The 12,383-nt window shown below is 47.1% G+C and overlaps 1 protein-coding gene across 1 annotated transcript; it reads right to left on the bottom strand.

Annotated features, from left to right (window-relative positions):
• Positions 1-6,809: 6,809 nt before the first annotated feature.
• Positions 6,810-8,213, bottom strand: LOC117042750 (zinc finger protein 501-like). The gene has a single exon (XM_033142385.1). It carries the CDS (start codon positions 8,198-8,200, stop codon positions 6,935-6,937), a length of 1,266 nt encoding a protein of 421 aa, XP_032998276.1. The 5' UTR covers positions 8,201-8,213; the 3' UTR covers positions 6,810-6,934.
• Positions 8,214-12,383: the final 4,170 nt, after the last annotated feature.

Below are 12,383 nucleotides of genomic sequence, written 5' to 3'. Positions count from 1 at the left end.
TCTTCTGTAAATATATACTCGTTTATAAAACTGCAGGTTATTACATTAATCCTGCTAATGTTTTTAATCTGTTTACAGTTCATCTGTAAATATTCAGTGAACCATTTCCAATCTTTTTAATAAGAAGTTTGTTATACTGATTTGATTCCTGCGTCTCAGGGGGTTGGACTAGATGGCCCTTGTGGTCTCTTCCAACTCTATGATTTCTTATTCTTCTGGTAAGTTTCCCCATTTCTGCATATTCCACAAGTTTTCATATCCACTCTTCTTTTTCTGGGACTTCTGCATTCTTTCCATTTTGGGGCGAGCAACATTCTTGCTGCTTTAGTCGCATACATAAATAAATTTCTATACAATTTATATAGTTTTGTCCCTATAATTCCCAAAAGAAAAGCTTCTGGGTTTGTTTGTTTTTAATAAAAGTTATTTTGAACATCCTTTCCAATTCATTATATATCATTTCCCAATAAGCTTTAACCTTACTACAAGACCAGAGCTATTGCATTGTCAGGGCTGGAAGATTTTCCCGCAGGAAACCAGGGTGAGTTTGCGAACAGCTCTTCCCAAGGAAGGAGATATTGGAGGGAGATTTCTACACATGATTATCATGGATTGATTGATTGATTTTATTGGAAGCCTCCCATCTTTTTGAGAGAATGCAGCCACCTTGACAGCTCTTCCCCCTCCACTCAGCCTTCCACCAAGTCCATAGCCAAGGCCTTTAACCCTCACTCCGTAATCATAGAACTGTAGGGTCCCCTAATCCAACCAAAGGTGGGGCACAAACCCACGATCCTGAGATTGAGTCTCAAGGGACAGCTGCCTCTTCCAGCATTGGGGGGTTGGACTAGATGACCCCCAGGGTCCCTTCCAACTCTTTTTGTTGTTGTTGTTCAGTCGTGTCCGACTCTTTGTGACCCCATGGACCAGAGCACGCCAGGCACGCCTATCCTTCACTGCCTCTCGCAGTTTGGCCAAACTCATGCCAGTCGCTTCGAGAACACTGTCCAACCATCTCATCCTCTGTCGTCCCCTTCTCCTTGTGCCCTCCATCCTTCCCAACATCAGGGTCTTTTCTAGGGAGTCTTCTCTTCTCAGGAGGTGGCCAAAGTACTGGAGCCTCAACTTCAGGATCTGTCCTTCTAGTGAGCACTCAGGGCTGATTTCTTTGAGAATGGATAGGTTTGATCTTCTTGCAGTCCATGGGACTCTCAAGAGTCTCCTCCAGCACCATAATTCAAAAGCATCAATTCTTCGGCGATCAGCCTTCTTTATGATCCAGCTCTCACTTCCGTACATTACTACTGGGAAAACCATAGCTTTAACTATACGGACCTTTGTCGGCAAGGTGATGTCTCTGCTTTTTAAGATGCTGTCTAGGTTTGTCATTGCTTTCCTCCCAAGAAGCAGGCGTCTTCTAATTTCGTGACTGCGGTCACCATCTGCAGTGATCATGGAACCCAAGAAAGTGAAATCTCTCACTGCCTCCATTTCTTCCCCTTCTATTTGCCAGGAGGTGATGGGACCAGTGGCCACGATCAACTCTAGGATTCTACAATCCCTTTGCTCTGCCGACTGAGCTATCTCAGGTCTATAAAAACATATCCACACGTGTGTTCACTTTCAGTCGGCGCCCCTTGTCTTCGATCCACGGAGGCGGTTTCCAGCTTCCAGTCGTTCATTGCGTTTGGCGACAAAAGTTTCCACCCCCCCTCCACGCGTCAGGGGTTGCACGTCTGAAAGTGTGCGCGAGCGAGCCGCGTGTCCGCTGGGACCCTTTTTAGCGCCGACGCCTGAATCACTGGAGGGAGCGCAGAAACCGGCACCGCTAACTCATTCGCCCGGCGCTGCTGCGGATCTGCTTCAAATTCCCTCCACCCGCATAAGAAAGAAAAAGAAAAAGAAAGAAAGAAAGGGAAAAAGAGAGAGAGAGAGAGAGAGAGAGAGAAGAGGGGAGGAGGGAGAGAGAGAGAGAGAGAGAAGAGGGGAGGAGGGAAGTTCCGAAGACTCTTGGGAATTTTGTTTTTTTATATAACGTTGTGGAATGAGTGTAAATTTTAACATGGAAAATCAAATAAATAAAGGAAGGAAGGAAGGAAGGGGTGAATGGATAAATGGGATGGGGTCTCTCCTGCTGCTCTGTGGCCCCACGATCTCCCGATAGGTTAACAACCCACCTCCCCTTTCTTTGCATTCACTGGGCGGCGTGGGAACCTGGGCATCACCCCAGGGGGTTTCCAGACTCCCCCCACCCCACCCCAGCTGTCATTTTCCTGCCTGGCCCCTCCCCCGATCATGCACCCTCCCCCGCAGCCCTGGGGCTCGCCTTCACCCAAATGCACAATGAGCGTGCCCCTCTCCCCGCCCCCCCTCACCAGATCCCAGAAAGGGCCACCCACGTAGCGCTTGCAAGAGACAGATGAATGGGGGGGGGGGGGGAGGAAAGCAGAGAGGAGGAGGCGCATCATCTGCTCCGTAGGAAAAAAAACCTCCAAGCGCGCAACCCCCCCCCCCCCCAGCGCCCCATTGCTTTCCCGTCTAGGCATCCTGCTCCGTTCACCTTAACCCTTAGAAGGTTAGGCGCAGGAGGAATCGTAGAGATGGAAGGGACCCCCGGGGGTCATCTAGCCCAACCCTGCGCAATGCAAGAATATTTAGGACTCGAACCCAAGACCCTCCTGCTCTAGCGACTGAGCTATATCCCCCTCCCTCCTTCCCAAAACAGTGCCTGAGCCTCCCAGGTGCACGTTGTTTTTTTCAGGTTTCACCACCCAGCGTCTCCGGATCATCGGTGCAAAGAAAACAAAGACGGGTAGTGGGCGGCGGCGGGCAGGTTTCCAAAGAGGTTTGGGGGCCGAGCCTTACGCGTGATGCTCCTGCCCCGCATGACCGGAAGTGTGGACTATCCGCCTCTTCCCGCCCCCCCCCCCGCCCCAGGATCAGCTGCCTATGGGAACCTATCTGTTCTCTTCAAAACCTCCACAAAAGGAGAGTCTGCCACCTCCCAAGGGAGACCGTTCCAATGTCAATCGGCTCTTACTGTCAGAAAGTTTCTTGTAATTTGAAGCCATGGGTTCGAGTCCTACCCTCCAGAGCAGGAGAAAACAAGCGCGCTCCATCTTCCATGTGCCAGCCCTTGAGATATTTGAAGAGGGCTAACCTATCTCCTCTCAGTCTCCTCTTTTGCAGGCTAGGCACTCCTTGTAAGGCTTAGTTTCCAGACCCTCCTCTGCACATGTTCCAGCATGTCAGAATCCTTCTTAGATTGTAGTGCCCAGACACAGTATTCCAGGTGTGGTCTGACCAAGGCAGAATAGAGTGGGACTCTTATTTCCCTTGATCAGGTAAGCCCTGCCCTGCATAACTGATCATATTGGCAAAGCCCATCAACTGGGGGGGGAGAGAGGTAGCCCCCTCAAATATTGTATTAGGAGGCCGATGAGACCTCGGTCCCTAGGAGTTGGCTCCTATTATGTTTGCATGGCAATGACAAACCTAGACAGCATCTTAAAAAGCAGAGAATCACCTTGCCGACAAGGTGCTAGTTAAAGTTATGGTTTTCCCAGTAGTAATGTATGGAAGCGAGAGCTGGACCAAACTGCAGGAGGCAGTGAAAGATAGGCGTGCCTGGCATGCTCTGGTCCATGGGGTCATAGGATCATAGAATTCTAGAGTTGGGAGAGACCACAAGGCCCATCCAGTCCAACCCGCTGCCAAACAGGAAACACCATCAAAGCATTCCTGACAGATGGCTGTCAAGCCTCCGCTTCAAGACCTCCAAAGAAGGAGACTCCACCACACTCCTTGGCAGCAAATTCCACTGTCGAACAGCTCTTACTGTCAGGAAGTTTTTCCTAACGTTTAGGTGGAATCTTCTTTCTTGTAGTTTGAATCTATTGCCCCGTGTCCGCTTCTCTGGAGCAGCATCAATTGAAAGGGTCACGAAGAGTCGGACACGACTGAACAACATGTTTGCATGGGCGTAGCCAGGATTTATGATAGGGGGGACAGAACCTCGGTTAGGTGAGTATTTTTTTATTGATTTACTTGATGCCCCCCTCGTCCCACCCTAGGTACACCCATGTATTTTTGCTATTGTGCTGACTGGGACCTGCCTTGAGCTCAACATTTGCTGTTGTTGGAAGAGCAGAATACAAAAGTGAAAATGGATCAAAGACCCACAGAGGCCAAGAGTCCGAAGGAGCCTTGGGCTCACTTGACATATAGGGGTAGAGCAGCCCTCAATTGGCTTCTGTGGGCTGCACCACTCGACACATGCCTTGAATTCAAGAGGGAACCTGAAATAAAAGGACTGCATCGCCTCTGCCCCCCCCCCCGCCCCCCGTTTTGGTCCATGGTGTTTTGGCCTCCCTGTTCCGCCCATCTGAAAAAGTGATGATGGTTTGGCAAAGGTTCTTTGTTGAAAAGATGGAGAGCGCCAAGTTAAAGACAGGAAAGGCTTGGGAGTGGGGGAGACAAACCTCCAAACTCCCCTTTCAGTATAAAACAACGACAACAACAATTTGAAGAAGTGTGCATGCACACGAAAGCTCATACCAAGAACAAACTTAGTGGGTCTCTAAGGTGCTACTGGAAGGAATTTTTTGTTTTTTGTTTTGACTATGGCAGACCAACACGGCTACCTACCTGTAACAACAACAATTTTATTATTCATACCCTACCCATCTGGCAGGGTTTCCCCAGCCAATCTGGGTGGCTCCCAACAGAATACAGTGGTACCTTGGGTTCAGGTTACATACCCTTCTGGTTACATACTCTGCTAACCCAGAAATAACGCTTCAGGTTAAGAACTTTGCTTCAGGATGAGAACAGAAATCGTGCTCTGGTGGCGCAGTGGCAGTGGGAGGCCCCATTAGCTAAAGTGGTGCTTCAGGTTAAAAACAGTTTCAGGTTAAGAATGGACCTCCGGAACGAATTAAGTACGTAACCAGAGGTACCACTGTACTAAAAACACAATAAAACATCAAACATTAAAAACTTCCCTAAATAGGGCTCTCTTCAGATGTCTTCTAAAAGTCAAAACAAAATAAAATAAAAAATTCCTTCCAGTAGCACCTTAGAGACCAACTAAGTTTGTTCTGTAACTGAATTCTAAAAGTCAGATAGCTGTTTTATGTCCTTGACATCCGATGGGAGGGCATTCCACAGGGTGAGTGCCACTACCAAGAAGGCCCTCTGCCCTGAAATAAATACTATTCAAAATACCTAAAATATTCATATAATAACTGTTAAGACCGTGTTCATGGAAGACAATCGTACACGGCTCCGAGGGATCGCCAAAGAAGACGACGAACGAGACATGGCTAGATCGGCTGCGCAACCAATTTCCCCACTGAAGTTCTGTAGGGAACTCAGCTGTGCAGCCTTACGCTCAGTGCTTTGGGGAGCACAGGGTGGCTGAAGGGTGACAACCAGCTGGAAGTCCTGTGCTTGAGAAGAACCGCACAAGGGGCTTGAGCAGTTTGGCACCCTCAGATATTAGGCGATTCGACAAGTGAATTGCCTTGCCCTCCTATGGAAGTTGGCCAACAGGGCTGGAGACAGATAACTTATCTGGCCCACCAGCCCACACAAAGTTTCCCACCCTGAAAGAGCAATGGAAACATGAAAACAAAAGGGTCCCTCTCCTGGGGAGCTTCCAACTTACAATTTTGACCCTGCAGGGAAAGGTCCACGAAACATAGCCCCAAGAGAGATTGGATCAGAAAGAGATGAAAAAAACAGGCCTTTTGACTTCCCTGCATTCATATTTGACAGGTCTCACTGCAGGCATCTCCAGCTGCTGCCCCCCCCCCCCCCCGTGCTGAGGTGCGAGGACAGGCAACAAAAACACAGTTTAAGACATTTATTTCACGTATTTATACAAAAAGTTCTATGCTGTTTTTCTAGCACCAACATACCACGCAGAAATCCTTTCCTTGTTTTACACAGCTGTGCCCAGTGCTGTAAATATGCATTTCTTCTTCCTTTAGATGCTTTCAGAAAAGAGAAACGAAGCGTTCGTTAAAGAGGTTTGCAACCCAAAATCCACTTGGTTGAGAAAATGCACCCAGCTCCTCCCAGCACCAGTTACGCTTGTTCAGTGATATCCCAAATCTCTCCCTATCCCCGTTCCTCCACCAATCAGTTGAAGGAGTGAAACAAAGTTTGACTCTTCCTGCTAGGACCACCCTGGGCATCCATCACATGACATATGTTTGCTTGTTTGTGTGTCAGTATCTACACACATGCGGGACGCGGGTAGTGCTGTGGGTTAAACCACAGAGCCTAGGGCTTGCTGATCAGAAGGTCGGCAGTTCGAATCCCCGCGACGGGGTGAGCTCCCGTTGCTCTGTCCCTGCTCCTGCCCACCTAGCAGTTTGAAAGCACGTCAAAGTGCAAGTAGATAAATAGGTACCGCTCCGGCGGGAAGGTAAACGGCGTTTCCATGCACTGCTCTGGTTCGCCAGAAGGGGCTTTGTCATGCTGGCCACATGACCCGGAAGCTGTACGCTGGCTCTTTCGGCCAGTAACGTGAGATGAGCGCCGCAACCCCAGAGTCGGACACGACTGGACCTAATGGTCAGGGGCCCCTTTACCTTTTTATCTACACACATACACACACAAGCAGAAAGTAACTGGTGTCACTCAGGAATTCTAACAAACCCAAAAATACTGAATTCATACATGGATAATGTAACTTGTTTGTTCCTAGGGCTGCACCTCTCTCCCTAACTAGTGGGACACCCAACCAGGATCTGGCTCCCAATCAATTTGGGGTCAAGGTTAATGTTTACTTGGGATTTAAAAACCCTATATGTTCAGGAAGGGGAGGAGAGAGCCTTGAATTCATGAATTCATATGGTAATGCTTTCCACACTCACAGAATTCACATGCTTTTCCACTGAGTGAATCATCTGATGATAAGTAAGAGTTATAGTCTATCTGAAGCTCTTTCCACACTCCAGGTACTTATATGTTTTTGCCCCTGAGTGAATTCTTTCATGACAATGGAGGTGTGCCCTTGTATCGATGCCGTTCCCACGTTGCACTGGTACGGTTTCTCCTGCGTGTGGATTCTCTGATGAGAAGTGAGGTCCCTGCTCAGGCAGAAGCACTTTCCACACGCCAAGCACTGATACGGTTTCTCCGCTGTGTGAATCCCTTGATGGTAGGTGAGGTTCGCCTTTTGTGTGAAGCTCTTCCCACATTCTAAGCACTGATACGGCTTCTCCCCTGTGTGAACTCTCTGATGAGCAGTAAGAATCGTCTTCTGCGTGAAGCACTTCCCACATTCCAGGCATTTGTATGGTTTCTCCCCTGTGTGAACTCTCTGGTGGCGAATGAGGTCTTTGTTGAGGCAGAAACCCTTTCCGCACTCTGAGCATTTATACGGTTTGTCTCCGGTATGAATTTTTTGATGAGAAGTGAGGCTCGTCTTTTGCATGAAGCTCTTCCCACATTCCAGGCATTTATGTGGCTTCTCCCCGGTGTGAGTTCTTTGGTGATAGGTGAGGTCGCACTTCCGGATGAAGCTCTTTCCGCACTCCAAGCATTCGTACGGTTTCTCCCCGGTGTGAATCCTTTGGTGGTAAGCCAGAGTTAAATTCTGCCGGAAGCTCTTTCCGCACTCCGGGCACTGATATGGTTTCTCCCCTGTGTGAATTGTCTGATGACAGGTGAGATTCCTCTTCTGGGTGAAGCTCATTCCGCACACCAAGCATTGATATGGTTTCTCCCCTGTGTGAATTCTCTGATGATCAGTGAGTTTTGTCCTGCTGCTGAAGAACTTTCCACACTCCAAACACCGATACGGTTTCTCTTCTCCGTGAATTCTCTGATGATTAGTGAGAGTTCTGTTTTGTCCAAAGCTCTTCACACACTCCAAGGGTGTATAGGTTGTCTCCACCGTGTGAATTTTCTGATGAGTTTGATAAGTGAAACTTTTGTTCTCATGAAAAGCCTTTTCACACTCTAAGCACCGATATGGCTCCTCCCCTGTGTGAATTATTTGATGTGAAGTCCTGTTCGGATGGAAGCTCTTTCCACACTCCAGGCACTGATAAGGTTTCTGCCCAATATGAATGTTTTGATGTGTAGCAAGATCGGAACCATGATGAAGGTCCTTTCTGCGTGCTGTAATGAAAATAGGAAAATGAGGTAGAAACAGAGCTTGAAATCCTTTTGAGACAGACCACATATAGGTAGTTATATCCTGATGGCAGAAACCACCAAGACAAGATGGGGGAACCAGTTTTTGATTCTAAAGGAGCGTGTCAATTTAGTGGGTGTGACATGGTGGAATTGAGAGAACAGGGAGGGACATACCATATATACTTGAGTATAAGCCGACCCAAATATAAGCCGAGGCACCTAATTTTCCTACAAAAACCTGGGAAAGCTTATTGACTTGAGTATAAGCCAGTTCACCTTTGCCGCTGTGGAGGAAGAGGAGGAACAAGCAGCCTGAAAGCAGCCCTTCAGGCCGCTCCTTCCTCTTACTCCTTTGCTGCTATGGAGCTCACCCCATCGCGGGGATTCGAACTGCCATTCTTCTGATTGGCAAGCCCTAGGGCTCTGTGGTTTAACCCACAGCGCAATGTTCCCTTGTGTTATACAGAGAAGGCTGGGATCCTGTCCTGTTTAAGCAGGAGCCAGGGAAAGTGACCACCTGTGGGGTTTTAATACTTCCTTAACTGATAGGCTTTCTGCCTTCTGGGGTCTAAAGTTTGCATTTATGTGAGCAGTTCAGGAATGGAACAAGCTGCGTGGGGAGAGTAAAGAACCGCCGTTCTTGTACGCTTCTTAAGGAATGGTTGACTGGGGAGAGTGGGCGGCAGCGGCACGAGCAGAGAGAAAGGGCTTCTTTCTCGCCGCCCCCACCACCTGCCTCACTCGAGTATAAGCCGAGGGCAGCTTTTTCAGCTCAAAAAATGTGCTGAAAAACTAGGCTTATACTCAAGTATATAAGTAATTTGCAGAAGACATGCTAATGCAGTTTCTTTAAAAAGAAAAGAAAAAAACAAGGTTAACCTTTAACAAAACAAAACCCTATTTTTAAGGAATAATTCACCAATTTGAACTGTCGTGCCAAGTTCCATGAATATACAGCAGGATTTTTCATAGGCACCTGGGAAATTATTGAATTCATCAGTTTAAAAAATCTAATGTCGTTATTGAAGCTTCTTTGCAAATATGGATTATGTATACAGATATGCCCATATATATTTTTCACTTCTACAAACTGTTTTGATTGTGTTCTGGTTTTAATTGTTCATATTGAGCATTGTTAGGCAACTTGTAGATTTCCGTTCAATGGGAAGGGGGGGTTTAAATGTTTCAATAAAGAAAAACAGATAAATCCTGCTCGGTGGAAAGAAGGAGGTACTAAATTGTTGGGGTTCTTAAAAAAAAAAAAAAAGCAGCAGCTAAAATTCATATATAATTTCTAAATAAATATTATAATCCACTAGGGAAATATACTTTTACTGAGAGAGGCCACGATCCCACAGTTCTCCTCCATGACTTCTTTGTGTAGAGCTCTCTGGTCAGGGTGCAGCAGAGCCCATTCCTCTGCCGTGAAATATACAGCCACATCCTCAAATGATGCTGGGTCCTGAAAGAAAAGCAAGTATTTTCCCCTTTATAGATAACACCATCTCAATTCATAAAACTCACCAATGCTGCCCACCTGTGACCCCTGTATTCACAGCCTAATAATAATAATAATAATAATAATAATAATAACAACTAAGGAAATTTAAATTGTCCCAGGAAGTGTTGATCCAATTCTACAGAGGCATCATTGAAACTGTTCTCTGTAATTCTGTAACAGCTTCTGTAATTCTGTACAGCCTCCAAGAGAGACAAGAAAAGGCTCCAACGAGCTGTAAGAATTGCAGAAAGGGTAATTGGTGTTAGCTTGCCTTCAATAGAGACATTTTATGCTACCAGAGTTAGGAAGAGAGCAGAGAGAATTGTAGCAGATCCTTTACATCCCGGTCATCATCTGCTTGATTTACTTCCATCTGGACGTCGCTACAGGACTTCATATACAAAATCGGCCAGGCACAGGAATAGTTTTTTCTCTTCTGCCATTAAATTGTTAAATTCATAGTTATATAGCTTAAGGGGAGGTAAAATATGGGTGGGGTTTCTTTGCTTCTTTGTATTGTGAGAGGAACAGTGTCTGTATGTTTACATTGCAATGTAGCCGAAACAAATTCCAAGTATGTTGGAAAATGTACTTGGCCAATAATAAATTATTCCTATTCCTATTCCTATAATAATTTATTTGTACCCCGCCCATCTGGCTGGGCCTCCCCAGCCACTCTGGGCGGCTTCCAACACAATATTAAAATACAATAATTCATCAGACATTAAAAGCTTCCCTAAAGTTCCTGTTGGGCAACTTCCTTGACCCCGTAACTTTTCCTCCCTTTAAATGCCAAAATACAGACGCATCCTGACTAGCCCCCTGGCAGCCTCCCCACTGGTCCTTCCCCTTACCTGGTCCGTTGCCACAGCAACCGCTTCCCTTCCACCAGAAGGAAATGGATGATTAAGTCTCGCCGGCATCATTCCATCGCCTGCGAGAGACAAAGGTGGGAGACAGAGATCGGAATGTGCTTGTCTCAGAGGTCAAGAGGAACATATCTAAGCACCCCCTTGACATTACAAAATGTCTCATCCGTCATGTATATTTCGGTCGTTCACAGACGTTTTTATTTTCAGTACAAACTTCAGTTCCCAAACGCCTCTGTTTCGGAACATTTCAGCCGGCTCCCAAACGCCCAAAACCCGGAAAGAAGTGTTCTGGTTTTTGAACGCTTTTTGGAAGCCGAACGTCCGACGCAGCTTCCACTTCAGTGCAGGAAACTCCTGCAGCCAATCAGAAGCTGCGCCTCGGTTGTGAAACATTTCGGAAGCCGAACGGGCTTCCGGAGCGGATTATGTTCGGCAACCGAGGTTTGACTTGTGGGAATGTTTAGGAGTGTGGATGAGTATATATTATTTATATATCTCAATCCCAGCTTGCGTGAGCAAGCTCCAAACTTAGCAGAGTTACATTCCCTTCTAAAACACAGCAGAAAACGGTTGCATAGGCTTGCTAAAGCCTCTATAAGAAATATATATTCCTGGTATATTCCCCTTGTTCCCTCTTAAAAGCAAAGACACAATACAGTACTGAATATTAGATATAAAAGAGTTTACTAACAGACATCCAAGAGTCACAGTACAGGCTAAAAGAGGCAGATAAACTTTATCTAAATCTATTTACATGTGGTGAAGATAGGGGAACAGGCTTCACCTCTGCTTCTCTCAGCTGCAAGCTGAGAGACAGCATCCTGCTAGTTCAAAGACCGAGGCAAAATGGGAAGTCTTCTTTGGGATCTGGTTCCCAGGTAAGACCACACCTACTTCTGGTTCCTGTAACTCAGTCCAGGTAAACAGGAAGTTAAGCCTGGAGGACTGAGTTAGCTTCATGTCCACTCTAGGAGTGTTGTGTTTGGCTGCTCTGTGTTTACATCCCACATGACTATCCGGCGCAAACACATCTCTCCCCAGTTGGGATCTTGGCAAAGTACAAGTTGGCTTCCATGTGTCCAAGTGCTGAAAATAAACATCACATTGAACTGTGGAAAAGGACCAGAAGGAAGTGTATCTCGCCCCCCTGCGCGCGCACACACAAACACACACACAGCAGAGTCAGGAGAACACAGAAGGATTTCCTGGATTTCTTCCATCATGGAAGGAGACCAAGTTCAAGTTCCTGCTCCATTACCCAGCAAGATGGCACCTCCATCCTCCTCCTCCTGAACCTTCCACTTTTGCAGGGGAATCTCTCTGATGTTCTCTGGAGCCTTCACAGCATCAAGGAAATCAGTGGCTACTTCTGTGAACAGACCCTTAACCGGAAAGAGGAAACAGGAGGTAGGATGAGAAAAGGAGTGTTAGCGGAAGGACTTTGGGGTAACTGTGTCCCTGAAGGACCAGATGCGTAGCCTGGGAGTCATTTTGGACTCACAGCTGTCCATGGAAGCGCAGGTTAATTCTGTGTCCAGGGCGGCTATCTACCAGCTCCATCTGGTACGCAGGCTGAGACCCTACCTGCCCGCGGACTGTCTCACCAGAGTGGTGCATGCTCTGGTTATCTCCCGCTTGGACTACTGCAATGCGCTCTACGTGGGGCTACCTTTGAAGGTGACCCGGAAACTGCAATTAATCCAAAATGCGGCAGCTAGACTGGTGACTGGGAGTGGCTGCCGGGACCACATAACACCGGTCCTGAGAGAACTACATTGGCTCCCAGTACGTTTCCGAGCACAATTCAAAGTGTTGGTGTTGACCTTTAAAGCCCTAAACGGCCTTGGTCCTGTATA

This window comes from Lacerta agilis, chromosome 2 (assembly GCF_009819535.1).
Source record: "Lacerta agilis isolate rLacAgi1 chromosome 2, rLacAgi1.pri, whole genome shotgun sequence".
In the NCBI taxonomy this organism is placed as follows: domain Eukaryota; kingdom Metazoa; phylum Chordata; class Lepidosauria; order Squamata; family Lacertidae; genus Lacerta; species Lacerta agilis.
This window is presented reverse-complemented; position numbering and strand designations above follow the sequence as displayed.

Excerpts from the sequence above, each read along its gene's own strand:
- LOC117042750 (XM_033142385.1), bottom strand. The coding sequence starts at position 8,200 with ATGTGGTCTGTCTCAAAAGGATTTCAAGCTCTGTTTCTACCTCATTTT.